This window comes from Cylas formicarius, unplaced genomic scaffold, assembly GCF_029955315.1.
Source record: "Cylas formicarius isolate icCylForm1 unplaced genomic scaffold, icCylForm1.1 PGA_scaffold_4__25_contigs__length_36172078, whole genome shotgun sequence".
NCBI lineage: Eukaryota > Metazoa > Arthropoda > Insecta > Coleoptera > Brentidae > Cylas > Cylas formicarius.
In genome coordinates this window covers 7,115,283-7,134,364 of record NW_026844334.1, presented here as the reverse complement: position 1 = coordinate 7,134,364, position 19,082 = coordinate 7,115,283, and the positions used below count along the sequence as shown (strand labels likewise).

The 19,082-nt window shown below is 35.1% G+C and overlaps 1 protein-coding gene across 3 annotated transcripts in view; it reads right to left on the bottom strand.

Moving 5' to 3' along the window:
• LOC132700896 (uncharacterized) overlaps nucleotides 1–19,082 on the bottom strand; it is a 189,422-nt gene that overhangs the window by 9,557 nt on the left and 160,783 nt on the right. For all 3 annotated transcript variants that reach the window (XM_060668474.1, XM_060668473.1, XM_060668476.1), the window contains exons 10-12: nucleotides 13,250–13,458; nucleotides 3,556–3,753; nucleotides 2,698–2,850 (exon numbers count right to left, since the gene is read on the bottom strand). In XM_060668474.1, the coding sequence (XP_060524457.1) occupies nucleotides 2,698–2,850; nucleotides 3,556–3,753; nucleotides 13,250–13,458 (560 nt within the window). The remainder of the gene's footprint in view (nucleotides 1–2,697; nucleotides 2,851–3,555; nucleotides 3,754–13,249; nucleotides 13,459–19,082) is intronic.

Here is a 19,082-nt window from a genome sequence, read left to right as displayed (position 1 = left end):
CAATTTTTTAATTTTCGCTGAGCACATATCCCGTATATCTTATATTAAAAATGTATCAATTGTGCGGACCAGTTTACGTCACAGAAATTTCAAACGGAGCGTGATGTATCGCCGATTGGAGATTTTAAAATTCCGGCCCGCGACCAATCAAGATATTCGACGACGGGATACGTCGCGGAATTGCGTCAACAATTCCCGATATCATCGATGCAAACAAATTGGAATATTCGGAGACTTTGAATATTTCCATCGGAATATCTAAATCGGTGCGAGACGGGGACGTGTCGGAAACCAATTTTTGATAAAAATTTACATAAAACAGATACCACCCTTTTCCGTCTGTTTTTCTCGAAGAAGTTCTTCGTCGAGAAAAGTTGTGTGTTCGACATCGACGAGCAACATGTTATCTTATAAAGGATAAACGACAGCTGCACTTGTGGACGATTCTGAGCTTACAGTATTTTTCTTTTCCTCAAAACTCGCGTACTTTCTTTTTGTTAAAACGTTATCAAGGTTCAACTAATCTTGAATAATTATTATTTCCTATTTTATCATGAATTTTTTGTAATTGAATTAAGCAAAAAAAATGAAAGGGGGTGATTCACTTTATACACGCAATGTTTGTAGCTTTGCTTCATTCAAAACCTAAACTCGGTTCACGTCAACTAGGAAACACGTTAACCAGTAAAATGGAAAATTGTGTTGTTAGATCTAGTCGCATGTAAAGTAAATCCGTAGTTTTTTATCGAACTGTTTTTGGAGGAATTTAGAAATCTGATTTAGATTTACTGACGTTGAGAAACCGAAAATAAAAAATGAAATGCTGCTCTTATTTATTTATAAGAATTTGTTAAGAATTACAAGCATTTCCTTTTTTGCAGGAAAATTTAGGACTTAACTATACTTCTGTAGCAACAGCTATGCACAAAATATTCCAACTCAAAATATCCTCCAATCACTATGGTTCATTAAATCGCTACTTAAACAAAATTTGATTACTTAAAAAGACACAAATATGTGTAAAGATAGCAGCCAAAGACAAAAATTTTAAATACCTTACAACTTTTGCATTAAATTTCTTTTTTAATGTAAAATAAAAAAGTTAGATTTTGGGTAATATTTGCGGAGTATCTCCGTTATTTTTAAACATAGAATATTGCTTCGGAAAACTAAATATGTCGTTAACAACTTTTTCTTAGTCCTTTAAATTTTTAAGAAACAGGACATTTTTGAAAATTTTGTTGTAGATTTTTTTCGTATATAAAATTTGTTACATAATCATTCCTTCTGAGTAATAAACCAAACTTATGTTTTTTTATATATAATTTAATAGTTGGCAGTAAATAACAATAATAAAAAAATGAAAGTTACGTATTACTAACGAAGAAAGTTTTTTCGTACCAGTAACTTTGTAACAACCGTTTTCTGGCACAAAGCAACAACAACAAAAATTTTAGGAGAAACAAATTTTTAAAGGTGATGTCCAAAAGCATCACTAATTTTGTAATTTTTTGAGTATAGCGCAAGCATAACAGCATTAGTTTGGTATATAACTGAAAAACAGTAAATATATAATAAAATTTATCTACAACATTTACGTATAATTAACTTAGTTGTAGGGTTTTATGTGTAGATTCAATATTCTATCCATATTTATATACCCCAGGGTTTATAAAAGTTATATTTTTTAAATTGGAAAGAAAACGCTGATTTAAAAAATATAATTATTTTTTACATCAGGGTTAGAATTAACCAAAAATAAAATGGTCAATTTTGAACAATAATAATATTCAAGATATAACAATTGCGTCATATCTTGAATATTATTATTGTTCAAAATTGGATAAAAATTACATTACAGGCTTAATTAGAATTGAAATAAATAACCTGAATGATTTGCAACCTGACTGAATAATGGTTTAACATAAGTTAAAAATAGGGCGTCATCTGTGCATTCAGGACAATATTGAAATTGTCCCAATATTTACTGTTTAAATGTTTAATAATTCAGGGTTTATGTATTTTTATTATTTTAATAATTTGTATGTAATCCATTCGCTACCCCTATTAGCATTGTTAAAATTTTTATGTACAACGACAATATTTTGAAATTTTTGCGAAAACATTTTTTTTAAACAATAACAATATTAAAGATACAAAACAATTGCCATGATGATGCATTTCCAATTAAGTGTAATTTTTTTATTTTAGACTAATTCTGGTCTTCTTACATATTTTTGAAATCAGCGTAAAAAGATCTTACTTTTTATGAAATAATATACAAGGCATCCAATTTAAGAAAACATAACTTTGATATGTATTGGTTTTTATCACTCGTTGAATATAAGTAAGTATATACTATTAAATCTACATAATAAAGTCTATAACTTTTGTATTAAACTTTTGCGAAAAAAAAGTTAAACATTTATAATAATAATAATAATAATAAACTGCTGTAAAAAAATATATAGCACGCCATATAGGAACGATAAATGATTAAGTTTGATGGCAATAAATAGTAACTTGTTGTTTTGAAGGAGCGCGAACATTCAAATTGCGGGCACAGTGTAATAATATGCAAGATCAAATTTTCCAAATACGCCAACCGAAACGAACGAAAAGGTCAAACGTAGGAATCACTTCCGTCCGACAAACTGCAATAAAATTAATTAAACTACAAGCCAACGTTTTACTCACGGCTATGATTTTATCGCCCGCCCTTATCCTGCCATCTGTTAGAGCTGGTTCCCGGACCAGAGCTCTAACGTAATGCCCTAACGCGCTATCGTCCTCCTTCCTTAACGTAAACCCCAGAGATCCCTGGATCTTCGTCAAAGTCACCTCGAATTCCTGGAAAGTGATGTCGGGGGGGTGAGACATTGATAGAATATCGATCACCGGCCAGATTAGGGTCCTCTTAATGGCGTGAGGTGTTTTTCTTTTGGAATATTGATCCCCTTTGAATGTTTGGTAAGATCTGGTGGGGGAATATTCTTCTCTGCATTGAATATATGCCTGTATAATTTTGACCTCACGTCATTAATGTAGGGACATAGACTAAATGGTTCTAAATTAAGACTGTTGTAAGACAATTGAACTGAGAAAATTCGAATTTCGAACCCTTGCTTCTCGTGTACGTTTGTTTTAAACAAATTCAAGTTTAAGTAGAATAAGTCAGTATCTTCGCTGATCAGAAAAACACAGTTGTTATACACATTTGCGTTGAAAGATAAGTGATTTGTAAAGTAAGATAACTCAACAACAGTTCAAAAAAACTACATCTATATCAACTTCTTGGCCTCAATTTGTAAAACTGTGAGATGTTTTATAAGAATAGTAGTATCTGTCTGTATTGTATCTATTATTGAGGTTTGTACTACCGAAGCCTGCTAAAGCCTTCGGTGTTACGTAACACAACACCTACATCTCTGAATCCTCTCAGTTCACAGTGCGGAATATTGCTTAAATCTTTAACCTGGCCAACCAATTACTCTTCCGTCTTTTTGCATAGATAGTACAGGTAGGCTATTGCCTACTCAAAGTTCCATCTCTTACCCCATGATAATATTCGTCCTCTGGTGTGGTGCCGAAGCAAACCGGAGGAAGGTTCAGGCTGTTCGGTGGTTCCCGCCTCGTCGGTGGCGGTGGGGGAACCTCGGATATCGGGCTGACGCAGTTGAGCACATCGGGAGGCGGTCTGCAGACCCTCAACTCTACTTGGTTAGCGGCCGTTCTCAGCACTTCAAGCGCTTCCTGCAAGTTTGAATGTCAAGATGCGCCGTTGCCACTTGAAATAGGGAGTCATGATTGCGGAGTCACCGTTTTAAATTACGCGCATAACAGCGCACATATCCAAGTTAAATGGGACCATGATAATAACCAGTGGAACGCGAAAATTGACTCGTATCAACTAACCAAAAAAGTTCTTCGAGAACTGCTTATCGTTGAGATAAATATATACAGTTAACACCATTATGATGTTCACATTAACAAAATAATACAAAATAAAGCTAAATTCTCCAAACATCCCTGATGAATTTGGAATAAAAAAATTAAACAAACGGATAACAAAAACTTCGTCGTTTAATGCAAGAGAGAAAGTAAACCACATAGAATAATCAAATTAGGCACGCGCATAAACACATACCGCGAAATAGTCGCGCGGCTCGGGCAAATCCTAAACAAGCTTTCAGGTCAAAGAATAAACACAAAACACCGAAAATTGTATTGTTGGGGACGCGAATAACGTCGGTATACACGTAGGGACTTATTACCGAACATGCACCCTGAAATTTAATTTCAAACGCACTTGGATTTTAAAAGTAACTTTAATTTTATTTGTTTAGATTTCTCTCTTTTCGTAGTACCCTTATACGACCCAGTAGCATGAATTGGATCAAGAGGACATATTAACGTAATGTTAATAATGTTAATAATATGTTAATGTTAATAATGTTACCAACTAATAAATATTCTATCACATATTTGAATTAGAAAAAAAATAGTTTATTGGACATGACAAATATGCTTATTTGAAATCGGATATATTTTATGCGGGTCTTGGAAAAACTCAAAATATCAAAATTGCTTGTGATATTAATAATAATAATAATAATAATTTATTTACCCAGTAGAGTCCACCACACGATAAATAGCGGAAGTTGATTTAGAAGCCGTTATTAGTAAAGGGATTTATAAGGTTGTTCGGAAAGTCATTTCGTTTTTTCCCGTCAGAGGACTTAATTACGTTTTTTCGAAACCAACTTCACACTTAAGCCGCATAACCATTATATGTCTTGAGAGCTGATATTGCAAGGCTTGTGTGTGAAAAAGTTCTATTAATTCTACGCAGTAGTTTTTGGTTGGTGCCCTTTTAAATATGGAGAGCAATAAGCAGCATTTTCGTCATATTTGCTGTCCAAGCGAGAAAAAAATTGACGGATGTGTATGGAGAAGGCGTGTTAACAGTACGCCAGTGCCATAACTGGTTTGCAAAATTTCGATCCGGCAATTTTGATGTCGAAGATGCACCACGGTCTGGAAGGCCGGTCGAAGCTGACAAAGATGCGCTAAAGGCATTAGTTGATGCAAATCGGCGAATAACCACACGAGAGATCGGTGAGAGATTAAATTTGTCGAATTCGACTGTTTATGGCCATTTGAAAGGCATGGGCTTAACCTCGAAGCTCGATGTGTGGGTGCCCCATGTCCTTACGGAGCGAAATTTGTGTCGTCGCGTTGACGTGTGTGATTCGCTCCTCAAACGTCAAGAAAATGATCCATTTTTGAAGCGGATTATTACTGGGGACGAAAAATGGGTTGTATACAACAATGTTAAACGCAAGAGGTCATGGAGCAGAAAAGATGAACCGGCTCAAAGCGTGTCAAAAGCCAACATTCACCAAAAAAAGGTGATGCTCTCCGTTTGGTGGGATGTCAAAGGAATCGTTTTTTTTTGAGCTTTTGCCGGACAATACAACGATTAATTCAGAAGTCTATTGTCATCAACTGGACAAATTGAATGATTCACTTAAAGAGAAGAGGCCCGAATTAATCAACAGGAAGGGTGTAGTGTTCCACCAGGATAATGCGAGACCTCACACAAGTTTGGTCACTCGCCAAAAACTTTTACAGCTTGAATGGGACGTACTGCAACATCCACCATATTCTCCAGATCTGCGCCTTCCGACTACTATTTGTTCCGGTCCCTGCAAAATTTTTTGGATGGCAAAACCTTTACCTCAAATGAAGATGTCAAAAACCACCTGAACCAGTTTTTTGCCAGCAAGGACCAAAAATTTTATGAGAGGGGAATTATGTTACTGCCAGAAAGATGGCAAAAGATGTTGGACCAGAACGGCCAATATATAATTTAATAAAATATTTATTCATTATACGAAAACTGTCTTTCATGTTCCCCAAAAAAAACGAAATGACTTTCCCAACAACCCTAGTTTATTTAAGCACGTAATATAGGAATATGTGTATGTACTATGTCAGTTTGTGCAAATAAATATATAAAATAAATATATTAAAACAACAAAGATTTAGCGTAGGCAAACTAAAGGACAAATTGCCAAATGGTGCCAATTAGAATTTATAATTAACATATTATTAATAAACACTGGCTTGATTGCCCTCTTCTTAGTTTTATCTCAACGACAGCGAGGTACTTATATATAGTTTGTCTTATTTCTATGGATTTCATAAATGCTATATATAACGATTGAAGGTACTGGCATTATACGAGGACTATAAAAATAAGGTCCACATGATTCTCGGTAATTGTTTTTTTGTTTGAGTGTAAAAACCCTTATTTCCCCATAGCATATTTTACAATGAAACAATGCAAAGTAGGACCTCCGTACCAAGTATGTTTTTCAACGTTCTAAGCATAGCGTAGATGCTAATTCGTTACATAAGAAATGAATATGAGCACTCCAATTAAGATTATCTTCCAAGGTGCCACCCAGGAGAGTGACGCTATAACCCTTACTACGAGATGCTTGGTTGAAATTTAAAGTTTTTATGTTTTATGATTCATTTAAAAATAAATGGTTACACGAAAACTAATACAGCCTTCAGCGCAACACCATAAGTTAGTTTCTCTAATCTGATTAAAGATGAATTTCTGCAAATTATTGTTGTATTGTCAGCGAAAAGTGTACATTTGTTAGGATTAATGGAGGAAGGGAAATCGTTTATGTAAGTAGTGAAGAAAAGTGGCCCTAGGAGAGATCCTTGTGGGACTCCAGGTTTTAGATTTAAAGTGGATGTATCATTCCCGTTTAAAATAACGTATTGTGTTTGATTTTGAAAATACGATTCAAAAAATAATAGTGTAGATTGAGACAAGCCAATAGATGATCGCCCTCTTCGAGACCATTAACGATCTCTGACCCTAACCTTTCGAACTGCATGTATAGTAGATTTTCCAGGCAAGAATCCCCAATGTTCCTCGCAAAAAAGGATGTACTTAGTAAATTAGAAATTGTCGAATCATTTGCGCTTTGCCATTAGTGTTATGGTCTGTTCATAGATATAATAAAGTGACCAATTGCTTTTGAATGCGATTATCCAAGGGTGGTCATTAACATACAATGCAATAAGATTATTACCTAAAGTTTCGGAATTAAAATTCAGGTAAAATTGTGGTCCGTAATAGAAAATAATTTTATACCTACCTGTGTTTAATATTCTTTAGTTTAAGTTTATTAGTAATCATTCTTATTTCGTGCGAATTATACAAAATATATGCGGTCTAGTGTATCTCAAGAGATGCTTCCGCCCAAATGTAGAAAACACTATTCTATTGAGACTAAGGAAGTTATAAGCAATGTTTATTTGACTCTCATTGAACGTGGTGTCAGCAAGCAAGTATCTTTAGAAGAAACTGCCACATTGACGAAAATTCCAACATCAACTGTATGGAAAATTGTGAATAATCCCATTTCAGCGAGGAAAAAAAGAAGCGATGCTGATATTTTCTCGAGTGTAGATGAAAGTGATCAAGATATAATACGGCGTAAAATTTACCAGTTATACGAGGAACAAAGCATGCCTACATTAGATATCTTAATCGTAAATATCTTAAAAAGATGAAACCGGTGTTAAATGTGGAAGTGTATTCAACACATGGGTTTTATATTTAAAAAAATTGACAAAAGGCAAATTTTAATGGAATATTTTAGAATTTGGAAATGGCGACTGGAATATCTAGAAAGTAATTAGGATTTACAGAGAACAACAAAGGCCATTTATTTACTTGAATGAAACCTGGTTCGACACTTATGATACCCCGGAAAAGGGTTGGGTTGACTCAACTGATAAGTGTAAAACAAACGCGCCATCAAAAGAGGTAAAAGGATAACTATTTTGACTTTGACTTTCTCTGTCTGGGAAAAATATTAAAGATTTTTCTCTGGATTACCATGAAGACACCACCGCTGATTTATTGGTTTAAAAGCAAACTAGTTCCAAACATTCCTCCTAATAGGGTCATTGTAATGGACAATACAAGTTATCACAGTAGACAGTTGACTAAAACCCCTTCTTCATGTGACACAAAAGCAACAATCCAAAACTATATGTATAATAACGACATTTATTTTCACGAAGATTATACCAAAAAGCAATTAATTGAGGTTCTACAAAGCTTGAATCTACAAAAGGAATACGTCTGTGATAATTATGCAAAAAATCTAGGGCATACAGTTTTAAGGCTTTCCTCCACCTTACCACTCTATATTTAATCCCATTGAACATGTTTGGCACCACCTGAAATCAGCCATTCGTCGTAACAATGTTTTTCCCCGTGTTAACTCCAATGTCCTCAAACTTATGGAAATCGAAGTTTTTAACATCCCTCCACAAAGTTGGGCAAATTCTGTTAAATATTTAGAAAAAGCAGAACAATCGTATATCCATATTGCAAATAATATAGAACAAATAATAATTAGAACAGGCGATGATAGCGATAGTGATACTGATATATTATATGAATAATTTTAAGTAATTTAACTAGGTAATAAAAATAATTTGTAATTTTATTTTAGATTTAAACATAAATACATCCATAAATAAATAAATATTGTTTAGTATCTTTTCTAACAGAACCCCAAATAATTAAATTCTAAGCAAAGTACGGACCTGTTCGGCCATATTTCATTCTTACAGCTTGCCCGGGTCTTTCCTTAATTCGTATCAGTTAGTCACTTTCTTATGAACAGACTTTACTACAATCATTATTTGTTCGACGATGGAATGAAGAGGGTGACGAACCAAAATGAAAATGTCATTTGAATTTGTGCTGCAAGAGAGTGCTGCGAGTATATGAGGGAAATCTGATAATTGCACATACCGTTTCTACATATTTAAGTTTGAAACATTTGTCTGAAAAAACATCAGTTAATGTTTACTATAATATTCCCGAAACTTTAACATAGCAAAATAAAAAAATCTGCAAATAATTTATATTTCTAAAAACGCCAGAGGGCGTGGAAGCTGTCATTGAGAGGACGGTCGAGTTAACTGGCATTCCAAGGTCCATATTGCGATAATGATTGGTTAGAAAGGAACGAATGACGTGACAAATGCGAAATGAAAGTTTTTGTAACGGCGATGCAGAGCGGATTACATTAAAAATTCCACACAACATCCGATTTAAATTTAAAAATATTCAGAAGAAAAAGGCTTAATGGAGACAAAAATAATTAACTCAGATTCGAGATCTCGTTCGACACTCATGACTATAAAGAAAAGGTGGCAAAATTCTCCATCGAACTATATTTTGAAAGTACCTGCATCTAGAGGAAAAAGAATATGTGGCTCGAGGGAAAGTTGGGTGCCAAATACTTTGCTACTTTCAACAAAAACCAATAAGAGAGTTCACCATCACAAATGATCGTTTTGCTGGTTATCAGCAGCAAAGTGGTGCTTCAAACGTTCCTTAGTCAGCATGAACTTTACCTATTTCGTATAAAACTTATTTCGTCATTGAAAAACAGAGTTAGCAGCAAAAATATAAATCCGAAAATGCTTTGTCGGTCCAAAATTACGACCAGATCACAACGTAAATAGCATTTTACAGTCAGCGCCATTTATCGTATGTTGGGCTCGACACAGAGTTCTATAGTAATGCCAATTTAGCATCTCACGTCAGTTTATAGTAAACTTCCATTGCCGCTGACCACCAAAATGAAGTTTAGGGATAACCTTGCAAAAAAAAACAGCAATTTTATGACATTTTACACAGCAGTTGTCATTTTGAAATGGGGGAAAAATTTGTCTTGTCTAATATCGCTCGTCGCCACGATAATCCCTTTCACGTCTTAATGACCGCGATTACCGCCATTTCCTAGCGAGACATTATTAAATGAAGACATCTGCCGACGTGCCCTTACGTAGCGAAAGAGGGAAGGGGTGGGAGGGCTACAAAAAACGCGTTTTCCGCAACGGCAAGAAATTCTTCCGCAGATGCTTTCGTCTCCGACGTCGGTTTTTGCGCGCCTATTTCCGGTTTGCTGAACTTCGCGAGAGCGAGATGCGGATTTCCCTCGGTTTGCGTCAACGCAAGGAAAAAACGGGAAGTGCGGGGATACATTTTCCACGAGCAAACGGGATCCGGATATAATTACGACCTGCGGTGATTTCTGCGGTAATTGACAATATCGTGTGCTGCAGTCGCCATTTTCCAGGCTCGAAAACGTTGAAATTCAAAATAAATGATCATAAATATGTCAGACGCACAAAAAAGTAAAGGTGAAAACTTATTAAAATAATGCACGACACTGGTTCAAAAGGAACTAAGAATAAGAGAATAAGAATCGAATCACCACCATGAGCAAAGCAACGATCAGCGAATCGCAAGAACAATCACAAAATAACTAACGAAAAATCAACTATTTGGAAAAATTTTTTTTAAGCGTGGGGAAGTGGGGGGTCGGGTATCTCCTCTCTCGAACTCCTCGAGAACCTTCCCGAGATTCGTCCCGATCGGCCCAGTAGTCTCCGAGATAGCATACTTTCTTACTATTGACCTCCTCAAAACCTCAAATAAAAAAATCGAGGGCTCGATGCGTGCTTAAGTATAGGGTTTTCGGAAAAGCCAGGTCGGGTCCGACCTCAACCTCAAATACTCAAAAATCCGTCAACACCTCAATATTGAGGTTTTTTTGAGGAGGTCGAGTGAGGCGACGCTTGATGCTACTCTGCGAACGCGTTCATGTTTTCCTGTCGGAATTTTCGATTTCCGATTCCAACGATCAGCGACTCGCAAGATCAACCACAAAATAACTAATGAAAAATCAACTATTGGAGCAAATTTTTTTAAGCGAGGGGAGGTGTGGGGTCGGGTACGTCCTCCCTTGAACTCCTCGAGAATTTCCCCGAGCTTCCTCCCGATCGGCCCAGTAGTCTCCGAGATAGCATACTTTGGTAATATAGACCTCCTCAAAACCTCAAATAAAAAAATCCTGAATTTTCGATCGCGGGCTCGATGCATGCTGTAGGTTTATGGTTTTCGGAAGAGCCAGGTCGGGTTCGATCTCAAATACTCAAAAATCCGTCAACACCTCGATATTGATAATTTTTTGAGGAGGTCGAGTGAGGCAACGTTTGATACTCCTCCACGAACTCGATTTCCGATTTTTCGAGAGCGATTCTTTTTTTCGTTGATATTGAAAATAAATTATCATAAATATGTCAGACAAAAAAAGTAAATGTAAAAACTTATTAAAATAATGCACGACACTGGTTCAAAAGGAACAAGGAATAAGAGTTTAAGAATCGAATCAGCACCATCAGCAAACCAACGATCAGCAACTGGCAAGATCAACCAAAAATGAACCAAAACCAAAAATGAACAGTGAATGAACAATCTATCAAACTATCGGAGCTTCTCAAAACCCAACCTAAGCTTCGTTTCAGAAAAATGCCAAAGTGGATCCCCAATATTACGAAGTGTTTAGGTTAGGTCGATAAATAATATGAATCATAAATAAACTTTCTCACAACACTCAAAACGAAACAAGAGAGAACATATACCACTTGAAGATAGGAGAGTCGACATATATAAAAATGAAATATCAAAGTATTCTGGTGTTAGGGACCCCTGTTACCATCGATGGTAGATATTTAGTGAAATTGTGCAAATTTTGTCGAAATTTCTGGGGACAATTAAAATCTGCAGGAAATACAGCGATACCGGTGCTCGTCGTGATGATGTTGCTGGCCATACACACCTTTGATTTTTTCCTTCTCGCTTATTAGCTCACCAACTTGCAATCAAAATAATATGTATTAAAGGCTTGTAAAATAAGTATTTTGAATAAACAAGAGCATAAAACCATACTAATTAAGATTTCAGGTAGGTAAGGAAAGACGACGGTGTATTCGATAGTGCCAACCATGTAGCTTCTAGGATATAAAGGCCCTGCCTATGCCGATAATACAAGAAGCAACTATGAAAGAAATTTTGAAAGGTCCATTCAATGACCTTGCAACATTGTAGTTAACAGATAGTTAATAACTTTGGATATACTAGGAAAAGTGTGTGGAAATGGAAAAAAAATGGCGCAAAGTGAAGGAAAATGTGGGGGCATGAGCGGAAAATCATTACCTTATTATCTAATTGCTATATGATGTCAACAGTAACAATGATATTTAAAAGTAAAAGTAGAAGAAAGTAAAAGAGAATCTAAAATTTTCCCAAATCACTGAATGAGAAAGTCAAAAAAGTCAAGATGTATATGATTGCCTGGCATGAATCATAATCCTAGTATTCCAATATAAGAAAATGTTGAAAGATGTGAAACAATAACTTTAATTGGAGACACAAAGGCACCAAGTGAAAGGAAGATCAGCAAAAATCCTTGATGATAACACAAAATATGCAATACATAAGTTTACAAAGGAAATACTTACTCTAGACATAATTTCGATGGAGCTTGAATAAGAGGATAATGCTCTTTTAATAAATTAAAAAATGCTATGAAAAACATTGGAGGCTATGAATTTTGTTTGTTAGAAGAAAAAAATACTTAGTACCGCTTAAAGCAGAAGAATATTTTTTATCAGGATGAAATGTACGTTAATAATGCTCGTCGAGTATTAAAAGTATCATGGCTAAAAGTTAGAACAATAATAGCTGTACACCTTAGAACCGAAGATGGATTTCTAAAAGAAGATATGTTTTATACTAATACTTTGGCTAAATAGTAAAATATCTTGCGGTTATAGATAATATTTTCTCAGATATAAAATAATTTTCTCCTGACTGAAACTCTTGACGAAACGTCAGCAAGTTCAGTGGAAGTTTCTTTGAAAAATAAAAAGTTATTGTTGTAAATTGTATAGGGAACAGGTTATACTAGATAAATTAGAAACATGATGATTACTTCTAGTGTATTTCTTGTATTATAATTAATTGTTAAAAATTAGTTATTTGACAAACGCGGTTGCTTCGCTGAGCGTTCTTAAATAACTACACACGGTCCTCAAAAGGGCATCATTGACCCATGTGGGCCATATTATTCAGAAGTATCGATAAGCCAAAAAAGGACCAAAAGTAACAGCAACGCTTTAATAGCAAAATGTTTAAAAGATACAGATGATAAACGACCATTCACAAAAATTACCATTAATGCGTCTGTATAAATCTCAACATCAACAAAATCATTTCCGATTCTGCTTGAGAGCGTTACAGGTCTGTCCTGTGGTTAACTATCTTTATCTAGACCTGAATACTTACGTAATTGGTTAGACCGGTGAGCGAAACGCCGTTGGCTTCCAGGAGCAAGTCGCCGACGTTGAGTAAGCCGCAGGAGAAGGCCGGTTGATGGGGGAACAGTCTTTTGATGCGGACGAGGCCCGGCCATGAGCCGACGCAGTCAATTCCACCGGTGACGCTCAAGCCCAAGCCGCGTGAGCCTTTGGTGAGTTTCACGGTGAACGTGCTTTCTGCAAATATTCCGAGGAAAAATTAAACCTCCAATAAACTATTTGAGGGTGTCGGATCATTATAATACTCTTATGTTATTAAGATATTTCACAGAAATTATCATAATGGTAGTGCAGGGAAGTTTTTGAAGAAATTGGGTGCAGAAAAGACCAAATTTCTAATGTAGTTGTTATCTCAACTGCTGCTATATTGTATTGTTATTGTATTGTATATCAAGTTTCAGTTTCAGGCTGAAAATATAATATAAAAGGCGCCAGAGTGAGTACTATCTTCAAAGCAATCATATGTCACAGGTCGCACATAGCTATAGCACATAGCACACTTTAAGAACATTTTTGTCTCTGGTACTATTTGTTTTTTCTCCAAATTTTATTTATTGTGTTCAATTGTTTATTGTTTTCCAATACTTTCAGTATTTGCTTTTTATTATTAGCGGATATACATCTGAAATTAGCAAAAAGTAAAGCTAAAACACCATTTTATATGTGAAAAATATAATCTCAACGATACATTTTTTTATTATAGCAGCGTTATATCGAGTAAAGACACATTATGAATGGTGGAGTTCTACGAACGATATACCGTTTTTACGACATAATCCGGTATGTAACTTTAAATTAAATAAATTTATTAAAGTAAATTTTTATAAACAGCAGGTCTACCTCACTTGGGTTTGTCTTTGTAATCCTGAATAAATAGACGTTTTAGAACCGTACTTCAATAATTCGTGAATACAAATACTGAAAGCTGACGGATTTTTGTAGAGTTTCATGGGTGAGATTCCTCGATTACTAGTACTTCATTTAGTGAAAAAATCATTCCTACTTTAAAATGTTTATTATAAATATAAATAAAGGAGTAAATGTAGCTACAAAACAATGTTAAAATATTTATAAGAAAAAAGTTATTCTACATTAAAATAATCACTATCGTTACTGGACTCGTTCCCCACATTAACCATTAATTCTGGCACTTCTGTAAACATTTTCTTCTTCGATGACATGTTCTACACATTATTTCCAACTACAAGCAGATATGTTTCTACTTTACTTCTAATTAATTGTAAAGTTTGTCGAGGTGTTGTTTCTTCTTAAACTGGCTTTCGGCTGTCTCCATATCAATTCTATCGGATTAAAATTGCTGTGATATGGTGAAAAACGAACAACTTTGAATCCCCGCTCCATGGCCAATTTGTCGATACATATCATGTTCAAGCAAGAAATTTTGAATAGCTTCTTTAGTCGACGATGAATTTCATATTTTTTTTAGCTTGTGCAGAATGGTAGCTAGCGACGACACTATTTGGTGGAATATTGGGAAGCAATTTTTCAGAAAATCATTTTTCAAAGATGTCTGCTGTCATGTTTGCGTGGTAGTCAACCTTTGCTTCTTTGATACCTTTTGCAGAAAGCAACAAAGCGGTATCTAGCCAACCAGCTTCACAGCCAGCATGTAGTATGATAAAAGTTACAGAACGCAGGAAGAATCAATGCACTGCTAGAATTCTTTAAAAAATCGTACTTTAGCATTGACTTTAGCTAATAGTTTTTTTATGTATAGAGGTAGGTTTATCTGTTATACAATTAGGTTAGACTTGTAAATATTAATTAATTAATTAAATTAATTAAAACCATGGTGTGATGTTATGTGTAAGGATGAGTGTAGAAATCAGCAAGCAGATACGTCTGGGCGCTGCAATCTTGCCTTTTCCTGTCATTTTCCTTATCGAAATTACCTGAATAAAGGATATTATTAAACAACCCCAAAGCTTCGACGGCTAAGTAAATACTGCATTATCTTCATTGGGAAATTATCTGGACTGAGATTTTTATAAAATTCTAGTAATGGTACTGTATGAACTGTATGTTTGAGGAGTGTATTACAGTTCAGTTCTATTAATTTGAAATTTTCAAATTCTGAACATAGTTTTCTCAAATTAATTTCGTATTTTTTAATCTTATTGTTTGATATAGCTGGCCGCGGGCCGTAGTTTCCCCATTACTGCTTTAACCAATGCTTATCACTTCTAAAATCTTTATTTTATTAAGATAAAATAATATTCAAGCTTTTTACAAAATGGATTCCTGCTGACGTTTCGCCAATCATTCTGTTGGCTTCTACAGAACTTGACTGAAACTGGCTCGTATTTTACTCTGTACCTGCTTATATATTGTTTGAGGGGGGGCCCTAATAAGGGGTATAAACACCGTCTCGGATAACTGATTCCAAAATTGGTGACAGGTAGAGACCTGAGTCGCGGTTAAGATTGTTAGGTTGTTTATAGATTTCTATAGACTCTGGGATTTTTCGTTGGTAGAACTGATTACATGCAAGAATTTTAGTTTTATCGAATAAAATTTTATGCCCGGTTTTATGAGTGTGTTCGGCAACAACCGATGAATTTATTTGTCTTAGTCGTAAGGCTCTTTCGTGTTTTTTGAGCTTAGTTGATATTTTTCGTCCGGTCTTTCCAATGTATTTTTTACCGCATATGCATGGAATGCTGTAAACTCCTGGCATCTCAAATGGAATTTCGTCTATGACGGATTGAAGATGTTGAGAAATTTTTGGACAAGTGGTAAATCTGATTTTGACGTTATACTTCTTTAGAACTTATGATATGTGGTCAGCGATGTTTTGAATGTAAGGAAGGACCACAGTGGCAAGTATAGGATTGCTTTCGGCCTCATTGCTATTGGAAGGTTGTGGTGAAGTGTAGTTTTTGATCGAACGCTCGATATCTTTAATGTGGAAATTATTAGAGAGAAGAGCAGAGGTAAGGTGTTTTAATTCTGTTTTCAGTGACTCGGGCTGAGATAGTTTTACGGCTCTGTAAACGAGAGAGTTGATAACCGATGATTTTTAGGCCGGATGGTGATGTGACCATGCATTAAGGTATCGGTCTGGGTGCGTAGGTTTTCTGCAAACACAATGTTAGGTCTGATGATTTTCTATTGATAAGAATATCTAAGAATGGCAGGTTATTATTAGCTTCCAACTCAATGGTAAAACGTATGTTAGGGTGTATCGAGTTTAAATGTCTAAGAAAATCTACTAGGGTTTCTTGACCATGACTCCAAATAACAAAAGCATCATCGACGTAGCGTTTCCATAATTTTGGTTTTAGATGAAAGGTGTCGAGAGCTTTCTTCTCAGAGGCTTCCATAAATATATTCGCGATGACTGGTGATAGTGGAGAACCAATACCTGCTCCCGACGTTTGTTCAAAAATTTGACCGTTATGAGAAAAATATGTTTCCGACAAGCATTTTTCAATTAAGGTGAGAAGGTTTGGTTCCAGATTCTCGGATTTTGATATATCTGAAATGATGTCGAGAGTTTTAGGAATAGTAACTTTGGTAAAGAGGGATTCTACGTTGCTTAATTTTTGACTGCCGCCAGTATTCTGCTTAAATTTGCGTAATATTATTTTTCCCACTGTCATATGAGCCTACCGCTAAAAATAAAACGCATTAATTTTGCGGGAGCATTGCGGCCCGTCGACCTGGATCCACCGTCGCTTTATATTTATTGATTTCCCCCTGGCTTAAATATAAAAAAAAGGAACACGCGGGACGAAAAACTGTCGGATCTACGTCATCGCCGTGGAAGGAATTCCTCCTGCCGAGCGCGTTTTTCTCCGGATTGCTTTTACGGTAGAATCGACAAATATTTGGTTACCGGATATTTGAAAAAAAAAACGGAACCGGAGTTTTACGCAATTTTCCGCGGAACGCCTCTAATGTTCTCGTCTTCGCATTTTCAACCGAATTGGATAATGTGTTTTTCTTTCAATCGAAGAAACCGTTTTACCCGAGAGGAAAGAGGGTCCAAAGTTTGTCCTTGATGTATCTTTCCTCAAAAAAGTTAAAAAAAAAATCTTTTTGTTCTTCTATATTAGGCACTTCTGCTGTTTTACTTCAGTGTAATTTTTATCACAATTTGTTCCATCTTTTTCGTGGGCGATTTATCTCTTTCTATCCTCACTATCCGTTGTTCGCACATTCTGCCAGTATGTTGATTCCATGCTTTCTATTTCTTGTCCAGGTGTTAATGTTGTCAATTCCACATATGTGTCTTATGCTTTCATTTATTTCTCTATACCAGAGTGTTTTCCCTTCTATTTTCCTTAATGTTCTCATTTCATTTGTTTCCGAGTCTTAGATGTTTCCGGTCTTGTTTCAGCGGTATATGTCATAACTGGTCAAACTGCAGATTTATATATGCGATGTTTTGTTTTGGTTCTGAAGTATTTATGCTGCTATTCTATGAGCTTTTGCAGTTTGTTCTCTTATTTCATCCTTTATGTTATTATCATATGATAATCTAATTCGTAAATATTTGATGTTCATTACCTGCTCTATAATTTGGTTATCAAGTCCCAGCTTACATCTAATTGGTTCTTTAGAGATTACTAGTAATTTAGTTTTTTTGGTCAATATTTTCATGTTAAATTTCTTTGCATTTATATTAAACTGATGTTAGTAATGTCTGCAAATCATCTTCGTTCTCAGCTACAAATACAGTATCGTCGGCGTAACACAACACTTGTATTTCTTTGTTACCCATTTTATAGCTTTTTTTGTTTTTACTTCTCCAATTATTTCGTCTAATATAATATTAAATAAAATGAAGCTTAGTGAAGTCTCCTTGCCTAATACCTGAAGTTACATCTATGGGCTCAGTTAGCTCTGATATTGCTCTTGCTTCTATTTTATTTCTTTTGTATATATTTTCGATTAGTGTTATGGGATATCAAATCAAAGCACCCTGCATAAAATACTTTTGAAGTAGGCCGCCGACATGACTTCAAAGTCACGTCAGACTTGGTAAATATAAAAATCGATACCAGTAATAGCGATTTCCAATAATATTTTTGTCAAAATCTCGAGCACCCTCTATGACAGACAAAAACTGCAACCCCTCTCGATACAAATTACTATACTGTTCAACCGAATTCTTCCTATCTTTTCAAATTGTTCATTTATGGATAATATTTTATCTAGGAAAACTGCAATTTTAATATTTTGCCCGTTACAGATACACCATGATCATAATGAATAAAAATGCCAAAATTAAAGGTAGCCTAGGACTTCTCACGTTTCCTGGTTCACGAATTTTCCAATAGAGTAAATGGTTTTCGAGTAAATAATTGTTTTCTGAAACTATGCGGTACGCCGTAATACCAAATGACGTCATGGTGTCTAGATTGAGCGGCAGAAATAGCGGCTTTTTTAAAAATATTTCGAGCAGCGTATGTGATATATATTTATGATAAAAATCATAAATACAAAAATTGTAGCTCTCAATGAGGCCTACAATACTGTATAAACCAAATAGCCACATTTTCATATTTTTCACTAATTTTGATTTACGGCTTATAACTTACTCACGAAAATAACAATTCTAGAAATAGATTTTTGTCCATAGCAAAAACACCCTGTATATAATCGAAAAATGCTTGAAACAAAAATTATAGCCTCGGATCTCCCACATTTCCTGGTTCAAGAATTTGGACGATCGGGTGAATAGTTTACAAGAAAATAATGTTTTTCTGGAAGGCCAAAAAAATTTTCAACAATTTTAAACTGTTTAAATGTGAGTGTGGACTTTTACTTCGCTG